This window comes from Staurois parvus, unplaced genomic scaffold (genome assembly GCF_062004578.1).
Source record: "Staurois parvus isolate SC_StPar_1 unplaced genomic scaffold, SC_StPar_1.0 ptg000404l, whole genome shotgun sequence".
In the NCBI taxonomy this organism is placed as follows: Eukaryota; Metazoa; Chordata; class Amphibia; order Anura; family Ranidae; genus Staurois; species Staurois parvus.
This window is the reverse complement of record NW_028318200.1, coordinates 246,015-269,209: the sequence shown is the minus strand read 5'-3', so window position 1 is coordinate 269,209 and position 23,195 is coordinate 246,015. Positions and strand designations below refer to the sequence as shown.

At 41.5% G+C, this 23,195-nt stretch overlaps 1 protein-coding gene across 6 annotated transcripts in view; it reads right to left on the bottom strand.

Moving 5' to 3' along the window:
• The window catches only part of LOC149455085 (citron Rho-interacting kinase-like), a 207,354-nt gene that overhangs the window by 137,742 nt on the left and 46,417 nt on the right, over positions 1-23,195 (bottom strand). For 4 of the 6 annotated variants that reach the window (XM_089686650.1, XM_089686652.1, XM_089686653.1 and 1 more), the window contains exons 9-15: positions 17,337-17,520; positions 13,056-13,161; positions 12,152-12,295; positions 5,752-5,871; positions 4,411-4,581; positions 2,914-2,967; positions 904-957 (exon numbers count right to left, since the gene is read on the bottom strand). In XM_089686650.1, the coding sequence (XP_089542776.1) occupies positions 904-957; positions 2,914-2,967; positions 4,411-4,581; positions 5,752-5,871; positions 12,152-12,295; positions 13,056-13,161; positions 17,337-17,520 (833 nt within the window). Of the gene's footprint in view, positions 1-903; positions 958-2,913; positions 2,968-4,410; positions 4,582-5,751; positions 5,872-12,151; positions 12,296-12,535; positions 12,866-13,055; positions 13,162-17,336; positions 17,521-17,891; positions 18,037-23,195 lie in introns of those variants that run through there. The other 2 variants (XM_089686654.1, XM_089686655.1) reach the window with 2 other exon arrangements.

Below are 23,195 nucleotides of genomic sequence, written 5' to 3'. Positions count from 1 at the left end.
GAGGGATGAACGGCATTGAGTAGAGACCATTGGTGACCTTACATCCGGCCTGTGGAATGCACGTCAGTGTGTCACTTTGGGACCGGCGATTTTGCTCTGATCCTTCTATTTACTGTGAGTGTAACCAATTTTATCTGTTGAATTTAATATATGGAATCACACTATGCGAGTCCCTTCTATTATCTCCTTTATATATGAGCCATATACCCCTGTGAACATTTTCATCAAATTAAGACACACCACTACTGAGTCAAGATACAGCTATAGAGGATTACAAGTCCCAGCGATACCACAATACCTACATAAGCAATTATGACAAATATATTTTAAAGCCTACAGCTGTCAGTGCGTGAGTGGGATCACAGTTTACACTTTATTTAAAGAAATCATGCAAGGGACTGCACCATTTGTTTGTATATAGAAACACGTGGCTATGAACTATTTAATATTATGTTTATGGTTTCCACTTCTATTATTCACTTTGACTAGGTAACGCTTGTGTTCTTCAGTTTTTATTTTTTTGTTTTAGTAAATCGATAAGAAAATATAGCAAATTTACTTGTTTTAAACTTTTTTCTTACATTTCCACAGTTACTTCTTTGTGATTTAAAGGGCAAATGATGTAATACATCCTAGAAGTCTTCAGGAGGGGAGAAGGGGTTTTCTCAACTAAGCACATCCTTCATGCCTGAGCTAAGAACAGATGAATTCCAGGAAGTCAATGCTACATGAATCATCTGCCCTTACTCAAGACATTCTAGGGGGTGTTTTTCACAGCGATTCTCATCAAAATAAAGCATGGAGACATGGATGGATAGGTGAGTTTGCTTTGAATATTAGAAATTAATTAAACAGCAATAGTGCTCAGATGCAGCGTAGTTCCGCTTTAGGAAGGCCAAATACCTTTGTGAGTTTGTCTTGCAGCTCCTGAATCTTGTTCTGTTGTTCAGCATTGATCTAAAAAGATAAAAGGTGAGTTGCGTTAATTATTGAATTCTCACAAACACTGAGAAGCCATCACACTGAGGGCCAGTTCACACTACATGCGTTTCAGTTGCTTTTTTTCTGCATCCAAAATACACAGAAAGAAGGTTATATGGTTGTCAGTGTCATAGTTCACATCAGTGCTTGCAGTTCCAGTGCGTTCCAGTGCGTTCCAGTTGCAGAAAAAAAAAGTAGAACAGGCTACACTTTTCCTGCACAGAACTGTACTGGAATGCGGTAAAACATAAAATACCACACCGGAACGCACCAAAAATGCACTGGAACGCACATGTCCCTATTTAAATTGAAGAAAAGAGAGGGAAAAAAATGAACTGGAATGCATAAAAACCGCACTGGAACACGTCTAAAAAAAACACATAAAAAATGCACTGAAACGCGCCAAAACCGCACATGCAAAAACGCATCCGGAATACATGTGGACTGCGTTTCTATAGCATGAATTAGCCCTGACTTTGTGCACTGACAGCTGGTATTAGGCAGTGTTGACAGAAAGTTACTATGAGCTTCAAAACTACTACACTGTTTTGGAAACCCAATTTCCAACTTACAGTACACAAAGCAATAAAACTGCTTTGGCATCTAATCAAGAAATGACCACAATGCAATGCGGGATGTGATGGGGCATGTGTAAGTGTGACAAAAGTTGAAACATGCCATTTGCCTGACACCATTAGGTAGATGTTGTCTAATATCAAAGCTTAACAACAGTTTTATGATTTGTTCTAAAATACAGGTACTATAGAACCTAGAAGACCCAAAAACACAAACAAAGCACCTTATGGAATTTAAAAAGCAGACAAACGTAGCCTAAAGCTGAACTTCAGACATAGTTCACCCTCCTAATTACTGAGGTAATGGGAAAAAAAATTAAATTTAAATGCCCTAAATACTCACCTAAATCTACAGTCACTTGACCTACTGGGTCATGAGTCTTCCATGTTTTTCAGGACACTTCTTCGGGTGTTCGTGTCACTGCCTGGGAGACATCAACAATGCTGGCCAGTGGCAGATCCTATTAGGATCCAGAAGACTGCAGCAATGTGATGACATCACAAAGATGACCAATCAGCACAGACACAGACTACAGCACAGGATCCACCAGTTGTCACTCCTGGAAGTAGCACCAGCATAAGACATATACAGCAGACATAATGAATATAAAACCTGTTTTACAAAATAATGTTTATTACAAATTTCAAAGTTCTTACACTGTGCATTGTAAACCCCATTTCCAATTGACAGTACACACTACATCCCACAAAGCATTAAAAGGGTTTTGGCATCCAATAAAGAGGTAACAACAATGAAATGTGGGATGTGATGGGACCTGCACAAGAATGACTCTCTCATAAGCTGAATCATGCCATCTGACTGGAGCAAGTTGTTGTCAAATATCAAAAGCACAAACAAAGCACCTTATACTTCAGGTGCCCATGTCACTGCCTGGGTGACGTGTACACTTCCTAATGCTCTTCAGCAGCAGGTCTTCTCAGGATCCAGAAGACTGCAACAATGTGATGTTACAAAAAGATGACGGATCATCTTTTCGTAACATCACATTGTTGCAGTCGTCTGGATCCTGAGAAGACCTGCTGCTCAACAGCATTAGGAAGTGTCCACGTCACCCAGGCAGTGACATAAAGCAAAAGCCACACTGAAGCACTGGGTTCACCAGGTGTCACTCTTGAAAGTGTAACCAGTATAGAACATATACAGCAACCACAAGGAATATAAAAAAAGGTTTTACGAAATATATATATATTTATAAAATTGGTGGAAGTGAGTGATGGAAGGGAGGAGCTTTGTCTACAAATGGGCTTTAAACAGAGAGCATTAAAAGTTTAATTTTGGCCCTTGTCTTTATTTAAACATCTAAATGTAGAAAAAAAAGAGGGAATAAACACAAACCTTCTCAAGCTTTGAATGCAGTTCCCCTACTTCAGCTTTACCATGATCTTTTGCCTGCATAAGAAAATAAGCTGTAAGTGTCAATGAAAAGACAGGAGATGCATACAAGTGCTTTCCAACTATGCAGCTCATTATTTATAATTATTTTACTTTTGCATTTTAATAGGCAAATAAATAGGATTTTGGTAACTACCATACAATTTAGTTTACTGAGGGACGGAAGAAATTCAAATACTGTCAGGTTATACTGCCCCCTTTAGGAGAGTTACAAGGGTAAAGGCAAAAATAAAACCCTTCCTACTTTCCTGCTCACAAGTGTTCCCCACCAAAACACATTGGCTGTTTTAATATAACTTTTTTTTTTTACCAACAATTAAAATGATCTTTGACTCTTTCATACAATTTTGGTCTAACGCCCCTTTCTGTATTTCTACAGTTTACTGTTGGGTGCCCATTGAGGGAAGCCTTGCTGTGCGGGTGCTGCCTCATTACAGCCTGTGTGTAGTGCTCCATCTGATCACCCATGCAATAACAAAAAGTCCCCAGAGCCTCTGAGAAAGCTGCTCTGGATCCACAGAGGGCAGCCCATTTTTTCAAAAAGTCCTCATCACAGGGATACAAGGTCGACAGGTGCTTGGGAGAGACAAAGGAGCTTGTTCGAGTTCTTCCGGTGTCCATAAATAAAGAGTGCACCAAAAAAGGTTTTGGCAGACCTAGGAGCCTAGACTGCTAGACTAGGGGACAGCACTAGTAGAGCTATACGCCGAGGCTCATATTTAAAAGTAGTGATGCCCCTTTTGAGAATGCACTGTGTGCGAAACGCGTTAAGGAGGAGCAACACGCGCCTGAGACGTCACACCACCGGATCAAGGAGGTCCGGTGGCCTCCATAACCATGCAGCTGGTTAGTGTTCTGAAATGTTTGAACGATTTTACTATATACCTTCTACACTTGATCGGCGAAGGCCTCCAAGTTCTTTTTCACGTATGTTCATTACTTTTATTACCAATAAAATCTGAGATTTTGACCTACCACACTATGGCCATTATTCTCTGCTCCACATCGAGCATTTAATCCCCCAGGACCCTATGGTGACCACCCTGAGGCCCAGAGGAGAGTGACTCATATGTGCCGACCCCCACCGCAGCTTCCACCAGTAGAGAAGACCTCTAAAGGCGCCAATATTGTGGAATAACCTGCCCAGTGTGAGCTGCACCTTCCATAGGAGAAAAGGGGACCTCTCGCTTATATTATTGCTCTTTCATATTGCGCATCTGGTGAGTGCGCATTTCTTATATTTCCTGCACGGTTTTTGAGTGAGTGCCTCATTGGGAAGTAACGAAGTCACCGTTTCATCTATTTGTCACTATCATTGGACATTATTTCTTTGGACTTCACACTGTATATTTAGGTTGTGGTTAGCCTTATATCCAGTGTAAATATAACGTTTATCAGCGCTGCACTATTTTATAATTCAAAGATTTACATATTGTTTACCTTCTGCAGCTTTTGTTGGCTTTCTGTTGCTTTACGTTTAAACTCATCTGCAGCAGCTCTAGACTCTCTTAGCTCTGTTTCATACAGATCGCTATGCCTGCGTGCAACAGCCAGGTCTTCTTCTAACTGGTGCATCATCAGCTTCATTTCTTCTAATTGGGCTTGAAATTCCTAAAAAAAAAAAAAAAACTGATGGCAAAACAGCAGTATGCAAGAATTATTGCAAAGACCGAATTGTATTATCACAGTATCAGTGGGAGTATTCATTTTCCACAACAGTCGGAAGGCTAGACCTGCTCTGTCAGCTGACCATAACAAGTTCTACCTAAATTCTTTTGTTGCAAAGACAGCAAACATGCCTTTCTTTGGTGACCCATTCCCTTTTTCATTACAGAACATGTGACACAGAGGAAGAAAACTGACTTGTCTGGAATACAGCAGAGCCAAAGGTCCTTGACACATGAGATTATTCCACCTATTTAGATTAGGGAGTATGTTATATTCTGGCAATAGCAGTCTGGCTTTATGATTTTGAGACTGAGTAGAAGTGGAAGTAGTGAAAGTTATGCCCAAAATGTCCAAAGAGTTCCACACTATGTCCTAGCCTAAAGCACCCATATTTTATCCTCTCCACTTGCATCTCCTAAAATGAGCTATTAAAGTAGATGTAAACATTAACTTAAAGCCTCACTTCAAGAAAATTTGACACCCATCCTGCAGGGTTTTTATTTTTCTGTACCTTGTGAAGCAAGTTATTGTTGCCTAAGTCCTCAACCAATCCTCTTGTTGATGTGGCTTTCAGGTGTGGAGTCATCTATTCCAGTGCTGCACGTGTGACTCATTAACACTTAAGCGCCTCCTCAATACTAACTAAGTAGTCTTTTTCTGAATCATACTCACCTCACCCTGTGGAGGGAGCAGGGACGGACTGACAACTCATGGGGCCCGGGCAATAGGGGATCATGGGGCCCCTGTGTCCTTGCCCAAACTCAAAAAAGCCTATGAAAAAAGGAACCAGGGGCATCTCATGGGGCCCCCTACAGATCCCAGGCCCTCGGGCAGTGCCCTAGTCTCCAAATGGTCAGTCCACCCCTGGGAGGGAGACATAATATGCTGAAAAGAGAATATGTCCCACTCTGAAATACAACACTGACAAGACGGGAAGTGCAAAAAAGTGACATTTTAACAGTGAAAGAGAAAGCATAAAAGATGTATTGTGATCTTTCAATTTAAGCAGTGTTTTGTTTAAGAAAGTCTATGTCAGATGTCTTAAAATGGCATACCAGTGAGGTCCCTCCCTGGGAGATTTCTAAACTAATTAATGAAGGAGATAGATTGTACCTGCTCCTTAATATCCTGCAACTTTCTGCTCTGTTCTCGGATGTCATGTAGGAGCTGCAGAGCTTTGTCATCCTCCTGGGAAACCTCCATTCGGGCCTGCTCCAGGCTGCGCTTTAAACTCTGCAACATGGAAGATTTTAAATGCATAATACATTTGATTACATTTATTAGCAAGAAACAGAAGCGATTTTCAAAAATATCATACACATTAACAAAATTTGTCTTCAAAACTTCTCCAAAAATTAAAACACTCTAAACATAAATAAAAACAAGTAGCATCTTACATTTTTTTTTATAAAATTTGGTATAGCAAAAAGAAACCAGGTAACTGTCACATATTTGTAAACAATTTTGTGTCTGAGCCTATGAAGGCACTTTGATAAAAATTGAGCTAAGGAAAGGCAAATTAGCCATGCTTATAAACCAACTATATGTTAAAGTAAGCCTTTAACTATTAGAACAATCACAGCTTACTGCTATATATAGTTTCCTCAATAAGTTCTTAATTTTCAGTACCTTGGAAGTTGTTCAGAATGGCTGAGGGTTCCTCAGACCTGGACTTTTGGCTCCATCTGACATAGATAATCATGAAAACTACTTCCAGCCAAATATGTTGCATTGATATTCAGAAAATTAGCGGTGCTACATTCATGGATTCTTACCCTGGTTACAAATAGACACATCTGACCACAAGCTTTTGGTCGTGTGCTGGCTTCAGTGTATATACAGATGGTTACAAGTGTCTGTCATTTTTTTCAATCACCACCAATTTCTGCCATGTTTTCCAATTAGTATGACCATAAAATGCTATCATATAAGATTTTCTTTTTTTCCCCACATGCAACTGGCCTTGTGGGCAATCTATTCAATGGTTTCACAGGAATGAAGGATGGCATGTTTCCTCAGAACTCTGATTGCTAGATCAGGTCAAAGGGGATTATGTGACACTGTAAATAGGACTTGAAATGGAGGAAATTGACAACACAGAAGACAATTCAAATCATTCAAAGTTTACCTTCAGTTCCATTCATAAAGCAAAGCTCTTTGGCACTGGCTTGTCTAGATTGAACATGTGAAGTAAGTGAATGGAACCATGAATTTCAGGCCATGTATGTCTTCCCTAGAGAGCAGAAATGAGCACTTTTGACCAGAAAGGTCCTAGCACCATCTGTTCACGTCACTAAAGACTTCCCCTTGCATACACTGCCACTCAACTGTTCGTCTAGCAGATGAGAACATAGCAATGTTTCTGATATGTTACTGAAAGCAGGCATGGGCAGATATAGAGCTGATGATTAGTTCCAGTGAAACATCTGCATGTATGTCTATGTTCAGATGGAAACCTAAGCACTGCTTCTAACAGTTACTAAAGTACTACACAAACGAATATAGACAAAAAAAATGGCTATACTGTAATACAATGGTATTATAGGTTATAAAAACTGGCAAAATTGTTCCTTTTCTATAGGCTACACCGTACCAGACACCAACTTGGCTATTTCTTTTTTAGCTTTTGGTGTCAGTTTGGAAACAAACATTCAGCACACTTATGCAAGTTCAGTTACAGGACTGTGATTTCTATACGCTCAGTTTACCAATAAACCACATTGAATGGAAAATGCCTGTTTTCATAATCCTCAAACGCACATGTAGCTGCTTTCAAATAGAATACAAAATGTTTTAATTGCAGGCAAATCAAGTCAAATGCAGCCTTTACTTGTCAGACTGCTGTTCCGAAGAAAAGCATCGCAATGCAAAGCAGGTCAAATTCAACCTCTTAACTGCCAAGTGTACTGCTCAATTAAAGTCAGTGGAATTTTGCTGCTGTGCATTTGAGGTGCATCTCAAACACACATCAAACACAGGAACAGAATGCGTGTCTACATGAGCCCTACAGCACATTTTGTTGCAGAGTGTAAAAGGACCTTCCCCTTCGTGGACAGTTGAATGAAAGCAATAGCTTCTGGTTTTACAAAGGTAGGTGTAAAATGTTCCATGCCAATCTGATAAAGGGCGCAAAATGTATGCCCTTCTGAAGACATCAGTGGTGATGATAAATAGTAAGTTACAAATAAAAGAAAAAAAAAAGTAACGTATTATGAGAGTATGTAGGCTTGATAAGTGGTACTACTGCTTGCTGTATGCTCTTTACAGTATTAAAAAATAAAGATGAATGTGACAATTAATGAAAGATCGCACAACTTATTCCTAAAGCTGGCAATTAATAGTATGAATTTACATCAATGTGAGGAAAGCACACCTATAATAAACTAGAACAATGATTCAGACATTGTTCTTATCCAATAAAGTGAAGTGAAGAGCAATGAAAAAAAGCAAAACTGCACTTCACCGAAACAAATAATAAGACTGATGTGATCAAAAACATTATTCTAAATAGTTCCTATAGGGCAGGGGCCCTCAAACTTTTTAAACAGGGGGCCAGTTCACTGTCCCTCAGACCGCTGGAGGGCCGGACTATAGTTTTAAAAAAAAAAAAAAAACTATGAACAAATGCGGACACAGTACAGGAGATGACCAGATACTGCGGACATACAACGGCGGCGGGAATAGTGCCCCATCATTGGTGTTAGAGGGAAGAAACGTGCCCCATCATTGGTGTTAGAGGGAAGAAACGTGCCCCATCATTGGTGTCAGTGGGAAGAAACGTGCCCCATCATTGGTGTCAGTGGGAGGAATAGTGCCTCTTCATTGGTGTCAGTGGGAGGAATAGTGCCCCATCATTGGTGTCAGTGGGAGGAATAGTGCCCCATCATTGGTGTCAGTGGGAGGAATAGTGCCCCATCATTGGTGTCAGTGGGAGGAATAGTGCCCCATCATTGGTGTCAGTGGGAGGAATAGTGCCCCATCATTGGTGTCAGTGGGAGGAATAGTGCCCCATCATTGGTGTCAGTGGGAGGAATAGTGCCCCATCATTGGTGTCAGTGGGAAGAAACGTGCCCCATCATTGGTGTCAGTGGGAGGAATAGTGCCTCTTCATTGGTGTCAGTGGGAGGAATAGTGCCCCATCATTGGTGTCAGTGGGAGGAATAGTGCCCCATCATTGGTGTCAGTGGGAGGAATAGTGCCCATCATTGGTGTCAGTGGGAGGAATAGTGCCTCTTCATTGGTGTCAGTGGGAAGAATCGTGCCCCATCATTAGTGTCAGTGGGAGGAATAGTGCCCCATCATTGGTGTTAGAGGGAAGAAACGTGCCCCATCATTGGTGTCAGTGGGAAGAAACGTGCCCCATCATTGGTGTCAGTTCGAGGAATAGTGCCTCTTCATTGGTGTCAGTGGGAGGAATAGTGCCCCATCATTGGTGTCAGTGGGAGGAATAGTGCCTCTTCATTGGTGTCAGTGGGAGGAATAGTGCCTCTTCATTGGTGTCAGTGGAAAGAAAGGTGCCCCATCATTGGTGTCAGTTCGAGGAATAGTGCCCCATCATTAGTGTCAGTGGGGGGAGGAATAGTGCCCCATCGTTAGTGTCAGTGGGGGGAGGAATAGTGCCCCATCGTTAGTGTCAGTGGGGGGAGGAATAGTGCCCCATCGTTAGTGTCAGTGGGGGGAGGAATAGTGCCCCATCGTTAGTGTCAGTGGGGGGAGGAATAGTGCCCCATCGTTAGTGTCAGTGGGGAGAGGAATAGTGCCCCATTGTTGGTGTCAGTGGGGGGAGGAATAGTGCCCCATTGTTGGTGTCAGTGGGGGGAGGAATAGTGCCCCATCGTTGGTGTCAGTGGGGGGAGGAATAGTGCCCCATCGTTGGTGTCAGTGGGGGGAGGAATAGTGCCCCATCGTTGGTGTCAGTGGGGGGGGGGATAGTGCCCCGTCATTGGTGTCAGTGTGGGGGGGGGGATAGTGCCCCGTCATTGGTGTCAGTGGGGGAAGGGGATAGTGTCCCAACATTGGTGTCAGTGGGAGGAATAGTGTCCCATCACTGGTGTCAGTGGGAAGAATAGTGCCCCATCATTGCTGTCAGTGGGAAGAATAGTGCCCCATCTTTGGTGTCAGTGGAAGGAATAGTACGTCATTGGTGTCAGTGGGTGGGAATAGTGCCCCATCATTGGTGTCAGTGGGAAGAATAGTGCCCCATCATTGGTTTCAGTTGGAGGAATAGTACGTCATTGTGTCAGTGGAGGGGAATAGTGCCCCGTCATTAGTGTCAGTGGGGGGGATAGTGTCCCAACATTGGTGTCAGTGGGAGGAATAGTGTTCCATCATTGGTGTCAGTGGGGGGGATAGTGCCCCATCATTGGTGTCAATGGGGGAAGGAATAGTGTTCCATCGTTGGTGTCAGTGGGGGGTGGAATAGTGCCCCATCATTGGTGTCAGTGGGGGGGTGGAATAGTGCCCCATCATTGGAGTCAGTGGGGGGGGAGGAATAGTGCCCCATCGTTGGTGTCAGTGGAGGGTGGAATAGTGCCCCATCGTTGGTGTCAGTGGAGGGTGGAATAGTGCCCCATCGTTGGTGTCAGTGGGGGGAGGAATAGTGTCCCATCATTGGTGTGAGTGGGAGGAATAATGCCCCATCATTATTATCAGTGACATCAATGATGGGGCACTATTCCTCCCACTGACACCAATGACACGTAACTTGCTGACCCCTGCTCCAGCCTAGGTGCTACTGCAGCCAGCATACCTGGTTGCAGCAGCACGGCACACTTACCTGTCAGCTATCCTTCTTCTCTTCGGCCTCTCTCTCACTCGATGTTCGCGGGGCCGCTCGGCTCCGCCTCCTCGAAGGTGATTGGCCGCCTGTGTGCCTTTTCTGAGCTACAGTTCTGGCACCCAATCACCGGTGAGGAGGCGGAGCCGAGCGGCAGGAGTGAGGGAGTGGCCGGAGTGAATGAAGGAGCAGCGCTTCCTGGATCGTCGTGGGACTGGGACCGGAGCCAGGTAAGGTACAGCAGCCCCCTGCCCGCCCATGTACTTAGTGTCCCTTCGTGTCCCGCCCCTGCCGGCGGGCCGGATAAATGGCCTCGGCGGGCCGCATGTGGCCCACGGGCCATGGTTTGAGGACCCCTGCTATACGGTATTGCATTTTTACATTGCTCTTTGCCCGCACCTCCTTGTGGCTGCTATCTGTACTAAAGCCGACAACCCAGGACAGCTTCCTGGGTTTGCCAATAGGTGTACAGATAGCAGCAAGAAGAAGTTATGGGCTATGCCCTCTCCCTTCTCTCTGTATACAAGAGTTGCACAGGATCAAACGTTGATTATGGTTTGGGGCAGTTTTATGTCATTTTGCTGCACAACCCTGGGGACTCTTTGAGAGACCCAGTTGAAAAACACTGCCCTAGAACACTGTTCAGAACACATATGACGTCAAAGATAGCAAGATGTTAATTTGTCCATGTTCTTTTGATGGTAAACTAACACCATGACTACATTATACCTACATTTTATTAGAGGGTGTACAAAAACCTGAATGTTTTAAGCTCTGGAGATCAGTGAAGCAAAGAAGCAGTAGAGATGTCTACTTATACACATTGTTAAAAATGGCCCCCAAAATTCTGGAACCAAGAGTCACTCTTAAAGCAGAACTTCACTCTCTCAATCAACATTGACTATTTGTAATACTTATGCTGCTAGCATTACTAAAGAGATAGGAAAGTAAAGCATATTTACTTGTTTTACATTTCTTCAGTTACTTTCTGGTTTCCAGGCCTAGGCAAATGTTGTCATGCATCCCGGGAATCTTAAGAAGGGGAGTAGGGGTTCTCAGCTAAGCACACCCTCCAACATGCATGCCTGAGCTAATAGCAAATGGATTCTAGAAAGTAAATGCTACATGAATCATTTGCCGTGACTCAAGATGGCCACAGCTAGACATGCTAGGAGGTGTTTTTCAAAATATTTTCTCAAAATTGACGAGTTTGCTTTGAATATTAAAAATTAATCAAATAGCTTTTTTGATTTGTGGTGCTCAGGTGCTGCGTAAATCCGCTTTAAAGAATATTAGTTACAAAGCTCCTAGAATTTGTCCATGTCTAGTTAAAACAATGTCCACTTTTATAGTTATCCCATTACCCTTTATGCTTAAAACAAATTAAATGTTACCAAAAAAAAAAATCAAACCACAAATACATATGTTTCTTCCATTACATGCCAAGCTGCCGAGTGTTCATAAAAATGTGTACTCTAGTCTCACATGCTGACCTCTTTTAATATAAGCAAACACCAATGTGAAGTAACCAGCAGAAAGCAGTTAGATAAGCTTGTCTACACTGAATAATAAAAGCAGGTCTCAGATTGATTGTTGCAGGTTACTGCATATTATGGATACTTTCACATTGGTATTATATAAAGCCTTAATGACTCTAATCCGCCTTGAGACCTACTCTAAGCAAACTATGGAGTGTGTGGGCATTATATCCAATAATGGATATGTTCTGATGCTCACGCTGCATTCTGTGATGTAGGTTGCCAGGTCTTGTTCCAGGAGAGATCTCTGAGTTTCAGATGCTTTTAATTCAACTTCTTTCTGGCTGAGAACAGCCTCCACTTCAGACACCCGACGATGTAGTCGAGTCATTTCTTGCTCCATCTGTAACATACACAAAATGAAAAAAAAAAGGATTTAACCAGCTCACTGGGAGCCAAAACCGGTGCCTAAATTCTTAGAACAACATATTTCCACAACTAGTGCACAGAACTGGTCACAACGAGCTCACTTCTTCTAATGGTGGGCTCACAAAGTCATCCACAGGATTGCTGTTCACATATACACACAGTCCGAAGAAAATCCCCACAGCACACAGGTTTTCAATAAGATAGTCATTTTCACCTGCTTGTGTCCCTTCAGTATTATCCCAAATCCAGCTCTGATGAGAAGACGGTTTGCCTCATCATCACATAAATCAAGAATAAACCATATGAGTCCTTCATAAAGTCTCCAATATGTGGGGGTAATCAGATTCCAGCCAGTTTCTTTGCCCAAGATCATAAGTTATGTACAATGAGTAAAAGTTTAAGGATTTATATGCACAAGGCCTTAAAGTCTATTTTTATTTGAAAAAACTGAAAGACCTCATAGAAATCAGATTATCGTTTCCACCGATGCAGAAAGTTGTCCTCCTTACTCAAACAAGAGGCTTCCTAAAAACGATTTAAGGTGGGAGATCCAGAGAAGTCGCTTGACTTTAAAGAATAAAGAGGGATTTCAAGCTGAGGGCATCTGTATGTTGGCAGTGATGCTGGAAAAGTGCTCTACGCCCCAAAAGTTTAAAACAATTTCTTGATCCCCAGGAACGAACTGGAAGGAAATTTCTGCAGCAAACAGGAAGGCCAAGCGCTGGTTTAAATACCTTGTGGCATTTGTCCTGTGTGTCCTGTAGTTCTTTGCTCTTGATAATTAACTTCTTCTCCATGGAGCTCGTCTTGGCTGGAGAGTCCAAGCCAGACACAATGGACCTAAAGTAGGAAACAAAGAAATACTCATTGCAGGAAAACCACATGATTAGCACTTCATTTTCTTCTAATATCTTCCCAGACAAATTTAGTCGTCCTCAGGCAGCAAAAACATTCAAACCTCAATCATCATAAAATAATAAGATCCAACCACCCTCCAATCACATGATTCTATGTAGATCCCTGCCAATTTTATTTCCAGCTTCCCGGATTTCCATTTATTACTGACAAACAACTGTCCATCAAACTTACATAAAAGCAATAGATATGCAGCATCACCTGCATCATACTCAGCCACTTTCTTAGGCTGTGCAAATCTTAGTCATAACAACAGAGCATGACATCTTCCTCGTGAAATAATGGTTTTTAAAAAAATATACTTTCAGCAGAGGATAACATCTAAGATGATTTGTCATCACCTGTGTGGTCCAAGCAACAATATTCATAATAGAATGTTTATTACAAAATATTATTATAAGATGCAAGCTTTCAGGACTTGAGTGCCTTCTTTAGGAATTATACTGTACAATTAGATCAATTGCATAATGCCTGAAGATGGGATGTAAGTCTCGAAAGCTTGCATGTAGCGTAACACTGATTGCAAACATTTACACACACCCAGTGAAGTGACTGGTCTCTGGTGATACACAGAGATGAAACAAATCCTCCTGCATTTGTTGTACCTGTTTATCTGCAGTCTACTCTTCTCTATAGCTGTTCAAAATTTGTACAATTCAATTTTCAGAAAGCAAGGCAGGGGAGCTGGAATTACACACTGCAGAGCTCAGTGAAGAGAGCTGAGAGCTGTTCATGTGTGCTTTAAGGGGGGTGTCCCTCCCTGGACACACCCCTCTTCACAAAGTACACATGAACAAAGCGAAGGATGTCAATCACAGGCTGTGTGCTGGAGCTCAATCCCTTCACCTGTTTTTCCCTTGGTGGCAAGAAAACTTGTCAGAAGTGACTTTACTATATTGCAGGCTGCAAGCACAATTTTACAAAGAAAAGAAAAATACCAGTTGATTCTGTCATAAATGTTGTATCTTTGTAACTTCCTCAGCCCTGAACTAAAATATCAAAACAATGTTATCACCTTTCTCAGCTATCTTCTGTGAACTAGCAAGTAATGTCCTTCTGTGTAACAGAGACAAAGAGAGGGGAAAGTTTTTTGTAGTCCACATCAGAAGCACAGCATAGGGTATGACACTGCTCCTCAATAGATGCAGTGCACAGAGTGAGCACTGACAACTTAGAACAGGAAGTATATTACTGGCAGGATCACCAGATAAAAAACGGGAAAAACCCTGAAAAAAGGAAATATTGATATATCTAGGTACTGTTCAACTGTAACATACTTATGTAACATAAGTGCTCAGTTTTATATTTTTTTGATAGAATGTATTTTTTGTTGCATACTGTATGTTTTGTTCGCTGTGAGGGAACTGCTGGGAATGGATTTAGAGGGTTTAGGTTATATTACCCATTCATGGATCTTGTTCAGCTGTATTGATTATTTATGATGTTCAATATAAAACTTTTGACTTGCATTATTAAGATACCTTGAAGCAGTAATTTGTGACATTTGTTTGAGGCATCATTACATCAACAATTATAAACTATATAAACTATATCCTTCAATTTCCAGGATCTATTATTAATAATCAGGAAAAATGCCAAATTGAAATTACAGGTAGAGCTACTGGTCCATGAAAGTCCACAAGGAAACTGGTATATTAATGAAAGGCTACCTTAAAATAACATGTCTGGGCTTCTTGAAAAGTAAAAGTAAAGAAAAATCTATTTTAACAAAACAATTACCCCTTCCTCTGCAATAAAGATATTGATTTCACTACTGGATGAGCAAGGGGGGGGGGGGGGTGTAAACAATAAAATTTTGAGTTAACAGTCACATGAAGGATATTAAGAACAATCTTTGCATCATTTTCATGTAAATTGGGAAGGGGGGGGAATTTAAAGTAAACCTGTACTAAAAGAAACACCTGACCTGCATATTTGTAGTAATTCAAAGAGTACTGAATAAACATGACAGCCAGGCAACAAGCATTTTCAGGACACATGTAATTCCAAATGTTTTCAAAACACATTTCCTTTTGGACTGAAAACATATCACAAAGCCACCAAGATATCCCTATAAAATTAACCTGTCAGAATGGAGAATATTGGAAGTTTTAATTTTCTGGCTTCTTTTTGGATGTGTATGGTGTGATGATGGTCACCGATCTTGAACAAGCAGGTGCACATCTAACTTGCTCTTTCTTGTTCCAGATCAGTGGCTTACTAGGCAGTAATAGAAGGATAAGGATTCCAAGCCTCCAAATTTGCACCTTCAAAACACAAATTAACAGAGGCAACTAGTGTACTTCTACCCAACAAATGCTGCAGCAAGCATAATAACATGTGCATAACATCAAGCCATTTTGGAGATTCCAAAAAGGTGTTATCCTATTTAAGTTTTCCAATAGCAGGCAGCACAAAAGATTTTATTGGGTTATTAAAATGTTGGGCATTCCAAAGAATTTCGCTGATGCTGGCTGGTTATCACACAATAACTTTGCTAACATTTAAAACTTGTGATATAGAGAATTAAACATTTCAATAGGTTCAGACAGAATAATGTGTGTTGTACAAGTTTACTAGCTATGGCTCAACCACACCAGATGTGATTCTATGCTGTTTGCTGTGTTCTGAACCACAGGCCAATTGTATGCCTGCTTTAAAGATCACACATAACAATGGATGATAAATGGTACAGGATACTGCATGGTTCTTAACCATATCTACCTCTACAAGCACTAAAGAACCATTATAAAGTATAGTGATATGGGAAACTGATGACAAAAAAAAAAAATCATACTTTATATCACTCAAATTCAAGATCAATGGATTCACACATGTCCACATGAAGATAACATATTTACACAGCAGGAAAGAGCTACCAAATGCTACTGTTTAAATTTTCATCTGTTAGAGTGGCAAAGAGGAAAAAATGGAAGCTACCAAACAGGTTCCTTCTTATATTTTTGAAGCATGCTCTTGAAAAATGACATGAAATTGAACCTGATTGGTTCTTATGGGCCACATGTCACAAAAGTACATATCACTTCTATATAAATAAGTAGAAATATTAAAGTTTGAAAAATCTAATGATGATGAGCAGAGCACAAAACAGGAAAAAATGTTATATATCCTAAAGTTTATGTTCATGTCTTTTTAATATCAAGTCAGTGGGGGGAAAAAAAAAATCTTTGCCACGCACATCCTAGACTAGTCTCAAAATAGAAGGGCAATTTAGAATGAAGCTCACGAATGCATAAACAGTGATTGCATAACAGCAGCCAGGTTATTAAAGTGCTGCTACACTTGATACAATGTAGATGTGTCACACTTGCAATGCTGCAGGAACTATGCAGATGAATTTGCTTGTGTGGAATATCAAACACCTATCAGAAAACCTTGATGTGCTGTCTTTTTTAAAGCGGTCATAACCTTAATAAATGCAGAGCCTATTATGTCCATAGCAACACGGTTCAAAAGCATGCCATGCAATCTGATCGTAGCTTTATGGCATGTTTATCGGTGTCAGGCGCTTAAACACGAGATCCACCCATCCTATATAAAGTTTGCTTGAAGTGCCCTCCTGCCATATTAAAAAAAAGAAAAAATAAAAGCAACACAATATTATTTTCTTTCTAGGTAGCTCAAAAATGTCACTAGCAAGGAGTGAGATACAGCATCCTTGTTTAAAAGGAGCAAGGAGGTCACAACCCACAAACTGAATGTGAGGCTTTTCAGATGTGTTCCATACACAAATTGTGATCCATACAACTGGCCTCTTCATTATTTTATATTTAATGGTTGGCAATTGATTTAATAAGTTGTTTCTAAACCTCACAAAATTCAGGACTAAGCAAACAAAAAAAGTATGGGTTTAATCCTCAGAGCTATAGAAGGCTTGTATGTCAGATAATGAAGTGAAACTCAGAATGCAGTCTTCTATACAGCAGTATTACAGTGGAAAGGGAAGGATCCAGCTAGATGTATACGTATTCATGTCAGCAGGGGTAGTGTGATGCAGATAGCATACAAACACCACTGCGGGCCATATAAACCTGCATTCTCCAGCCAAGTCAGGACAGTCACTCGTTCATTTTACTTACTCAGATTTGGTGAATGCACCAAGAGCCTTTATGTACGAAAAGCCCACAAACGGCAAATCTTCGCCCGAGAAACCTGCAGCGTTCAGGTGGCGCGAAGAGGGTACAGCCCGTAAATTCTTCTCTGGCTCATCAAAATTTGAGGTGTCATCGTCAGACTTCAAGGTAGGAACGAATGGAGGAGGAGCTGGTCAGAATGAGAGAAATGAGGATTACAACCCAGGAACCTGCTTCATTAGCTGCACCAGCACTGCAGCTTGTGCTCTCTCAGGAACTGGCAGACTGAGTCACTGCTATGAAATCTATTACAGCAACAAGATATTAACCCCTCCATTACTGCTACACAGGAACATCCCCTCTCGAAAATGACTCCTATCCCTGGATTCTTTCACCTGCCTATGAAAAGTAACCATTAGCCATAGTTTTAGCCACAAGGTAACATTGCTAATTTACAAGGATGTGTCCTGCTTATTTTGCTGCTGACGGCAAGATGGTATCTAGGTGTGAGATGTGAAATATCCAGATGATTATTAGATAACACGCATGCTGAGAGATTACCGAATCCTTTCGCTTTTACGGCTGCTTGAGATCTGAGGGAGTGTCGATCCATCTATTTCAAGGGCCATGTAAATGCACAACGTGTTGCCTGGAGAGGCCATGAAGCAGCTCCTGAGATAGCAGCCCGAGGAGGCATTGTGATATTGAAGATCCTCCTGGTTCTAATACGGTTACCATGGATCCAGAATAAATCTCCTATGGGCCAATAAGATATGGGAAAAAAAAAGGGAAATATCCCACTCTACACAGACTGTCATCTAGATTTCACCACTGTGTTTCAAATCAAGCCGACGGGAAAAAGGAAAAAACATATGTGCAGTTATTGTGGCGCGGCTCACACAAACAAGATAAGGCTGGCATAGGACATATAAACAACTTAAATGCTGCCATTATAGTAAATGATTTAATAAAACGGAGCAGATATTTACTGCCAGCTCACAGACCGCTCAGGGGGAAAAAAGGAAAAAAAAAAAGCCTTGTTTGCTGTTTTTTCTAGGGTCACTTAGGCCGTGGAATGCAGCATCTCATTTCTGCACAGTGAGCAGGAACAATGAGTCAGAGAAGCAGCACAGGCCACACCAAGCAGGTCAATTTAAATTTCAATGAGACCACTGGTTGCAAAGCAGTCTTCATTACAGCCATCCACATGGTTCACACAGTATACGCTAAGGCAGCAGATCTGAAGAAACCATTAAATTAACCACTTGAAGTAAAAGAAAAAAAAAAAAAACAGCAGTAAATGTGTGCATGTTATTGCAACACATTAGGTGTAAATGGGCCAAGCAAGCATGTACCTGTCTTCCAATGAGAAACCAGGAACACATCCAGTTATATATTTATTTACACCTACGCATTGAAGCCGGCCTTGATATTTTCCAGTTGTCAAACTACACGTAAACATGTGACAATCCTGTGCGTGAGCGCATATTCAGAAGCAAAATAATGGAGAAAACTCACAGCCTCCTGCATTTATGTTGTCTAAACGCAGGAGAAATTATCTGGGAAGCAAAAACAAAAAGGTTCTGTTTCCTAGACCAAGTTCTCTTGAGTGTAGCTGTATTTGCCTTTACCAAAGTTTGCGCAAATTGCTGTGCATTTTGACATTATCCAGTATTTCATTTTCCCCTGGATGCACAGATTTCCATTTTTCTCACCTAAACACAAGTAAACATGCTGCGTGAATTAGCCAATTACAATCATTATGAGCATTTATAGGAGTTAACAAATTTCAATCCATGTATGGCCATCTAATGATTGACATATATGGGACAGGAATATTGGAAAACACCGCAGCTGCTGATCAATGTATTCTGACAGCGTAGAGTCCCATTAGAAGAATACTTTGACACAGCGGGGGAGGGGGAATTCCTCTATCCACTTCGTTTGTATGGATGGAGAAATCCTTTTGTTTGTTTTTTCTCATCAGCCTCCCAGCTGTTGGAAAAGAAAAAAAGAAGCCACATCATTTATGGCCAGCCTTATGCAGGCCATAGATGGGTCGAAAATCAGCCGATTTTTCAGCGGGGTAAAAAAAAATAAATAAAAAATCGGCCGATTTTCGCACCGTTAATGGGTTAATTGGTCAGCCGTTTTTCTGGATTTTGGCACATTTTTTTTTATTGGTAAAGTTGGAAAAAAAAATCGGACAATATTTGCGGCAATGATGGGCAAATTTGAAGAAGAAGAAGAGGAAGAAGAGAAAGAGGAGAAAGAAGAGAAAGAAGAGGAAGAAGAGAAAGAAGAAGCAGAATTCCAGTCCACTATTATATTTGACATGGAAAAGTATTGCGGTTGCAACATTGTATCTATTTGTATCCGAATAAAAACATCTGTATCCAAAATGGATACAAATAGATACATTGTTGCAACCGCAATACTTTTTCATGTCAAATATAATAGCGGAGCTCTCTGCAAGGGACAGCAGTAATTAAATGCCGGCCGCAGACGGGACGAAAATCGTCCGATTTTTTTTACGATTGGTGGTAACGTCGGCCTATTGAACAACTGATGTTTTTCGTTGTATTGTTTTTTTTTTTAAAAAACAGCTGGTTTTCGACTCATCTTTGGCCTGCATTAGACATGTATTAATTTTTTAGGGCATTCAGAATCAAAGTTTTTACTGAAAATGAGAAACACTTTGAATATGTTACAAGCAGGTCCAAGGCTCATCAATTTTGACATAGTAAAAAAACGGTGCTATGTGGCAACCCATAGCAATCTAATAAAATTAGCCTTTACTAGACTAGCCATAATTTCCAAATTGGTTGCCTCGGGACATTGGAGATCATTGCAGTTTGTTATATAACTCAACAAGGCGGGCAGACCTAATGCTTAACATTCATGAAGCAGCTCATGAACTTTTGTTCCATCAGGCACTGGGGTTGATTTAGGCTGGCCATACACTATACAATTTTCTGTCCAATTTCCTTTAGATTTACCTTCAACTGCATAGAGCAAGGGACTGCCTAATTGGATACAACTGAAAGTGTTGTTTGGGTTTGACCTCATATTATATGGTTTTTGGTAAATCTAAAGCAAAAATGTCAAGAAAATTGTATAATGTATGGCCAGCCTTATGCAGGCCATAGATGGGTTGTTTATCGGCCGAATTTTTGTCCGCACGAAAAATCGGCCGATATTCACGCCATTAGTGGGGCCAGCCCGTCGGCCATTTCTCGCGGATCTTCTTGTTTATTTTTATCGGTCATGCTGTAAAATCCATGAAAAACTGCCGTTTTTCGTAGACATTGGTGGCAGCATCGGCAACGACCGATTTTTCGTTTATCAGCCGACAATTCGGCCGATAAACAGCCCGTCTATGGCCTGCATTAGGCTGCATTTACATTTGATTGTTTTGTAGCTTGAAGCTCGGAGCTCCAAAAAGCTCAAACTTAAAAAATCAATTGTTCTCTATGGTGCCTGTTTGTGCGATCAAGTGTGAATAGGCACCATAGAGGACAACTGATTTTTTTAAGTTTGAGCTTATTTGGAGCTTCAAGCTACAAGACACTCAAGTGTGAATGCAGCCTTACTAAAACTAGAGAATGAAAAATCTGCTGCAGCTGTGCATGGTAACCAATCAGCTTCTAACTTCAGCTTGTTCGGTTATGCAGGCTGTAGACAGATCGAACATTGGCCAATTTTTCGGGGGGAAAAAAAAACGAAAAAAAATCGGTCATTCGTTCATTCAGCCGACGTTACCACCAACAGTAAAAAAAAAAAATCGGCCGACAAAATCATAAAGTTCACCCCATAACTTCTATCCCTTTCAGTGGACGGCTCATGCGTGGATTTTTTTATCGGTAAAACCATTGGCGGATTTGCCCATCATTGCCGGGGAAATCGGCTGATCGTCAAAATCGCCCGCGAAAACCGATCAGCCACATGACCAACAAAGAAACTGTGCAAAAAAACCCGAAAAACAGCCGACCAATTAACCCACTAATTTTCGACCCGTCTATGGCCGGCATTAAGCTTTGACAATAAAACCTGGGAGCTGATTAGTTTCTCTGCAGAGCTGTACTAGATTTTGCACTCTTCAGGTTTAGTAAATCAACTCCACAGCCTACATTTCCATAATGTATTTTCAATAATGTGCATTATTGTTGATCAGGGGAAAACAGAGAAATAGTCTGGTGTGGGAGGCACTCAGTAGTATGATCAGTTTTTGGACATAAGGAAATGTTTCTCTTCATGGAAAACTCAATTTGAATATCACTCCCAAATTATTTTAAGCTCTGCATCCACCTGCAGGTTCATGATTTTTCAATTCTTGCCAACAAACATTAAAAAACACAATTTTAGCTATGTATGAATAAAAAAGTAATGTTTTAGGGCTTAGTGGGTTCTGTGCTTAGAGAGACTGAAGAACAGCTCTCCAATTGATATATCAGTTGTGATCCTCCCACAGTAGCCTGTAAATAATTTGGTTCTGAATAGTCAGGTGAATGTATTGGTTTATATTTTTATTTTAGTTATTTAATTTATTTCAGGTACTTATATATTGCCATCAATTTACGCCACGCTTTACACATATGTTGTACATTCACATCAGTCCCTAACCCTCAAGGGGCGTACAATCTAAGGTCCCTAGTTTACATTCATACATACATATACTAGGGCCAATTTAGAAAGTAGCCAATTAACCTACCACCATGTCTTTGGAGTGTGGGAGGAAACCGGAGCACCCGGAGGAAACCCACGCAGGCACAGGGAGAACATGCAGACTCCAGGCAGGTGGTGCCGTGGTTGGGATTCAAACCAGCAACCTTAGTACTGCCAGGCGGAAATGCTAACCATTTAGCCACTGTGTTGTATTTTACTGCATTCTATACAAGAAGTTTAAAAACCTATGTGCAAAACCACCCTACCACCTAAACTTACCTGAACCCGCTTTCGATCCAGCAATGTGCCTGAGAGCAGCGGCTCTCCGGGGTCACGCTCCACTCACTGGCTTACACAGCAGCCAGAGCCATTGGCTCCTGCTGCTATTAATCACAGCCAGTGAGCCAATGAGGAGCGAGCAGGGCCGAGCCACGCTCCGTGTGTGAATGCAGGGGTGGACTGACAACTCATGGGGCCCCCGGGCAATAGGGGATCATAGGGCAGTCGCGGTAAGCGGAGGGCGCAATACGGTTGCAGCGAAGTTCGCACAGCTTTAGGGGGGATTGCTGCTCATCCAACTGTGGGCACTCATGGTAAGGAAAATTAATTGAAAGCAAATTTCCAAGACACAACTCATGGGGCCCCCGGGCAATAGGGGATCATGGGGCCCCTGTGTCCTTGTCCAAACTCAAAAAAGCCTATGAAAAAGGTACCAGGGGCATCTCATGGGGCCCCCTACTTACCCCGGGCCCTCGGCCAGTGCCCAAGTTTCCAAATGGTCAGTCCGTCCCTGGTGAATGGGCAATGTCCATTCACAGGAGCGCAGCTCAGGAGCAAGCCTGCTCGAGTGCCCCCATAGCAAGAGGATTGCTATTGGCACTCGGCAGGGGGGAGAAGCCAGGACTGCTGGCGGAGGAACCAAAAAGAAGAGGATCGAGGATGTTCTGTGCAAAACTAGTAGGTGAAAAAATACCACCTTTAGAATCACTTAACCATATTTGAGTCATGGACCCCTTTAAGAATCTAATGAAAGCTAGGGACCCCCTCCCAAGAAATATTCACAAACAAAACTTTGCATGCAATGAATATATGTGCTTTATGTTATTGAAATTTTTTGCCTTATACATATACAGTGAAGGAAATAAGTATTTGATCCGCTGCTGATTTTGAATGTTTGCCCATTCACAAAGAAATGATCAG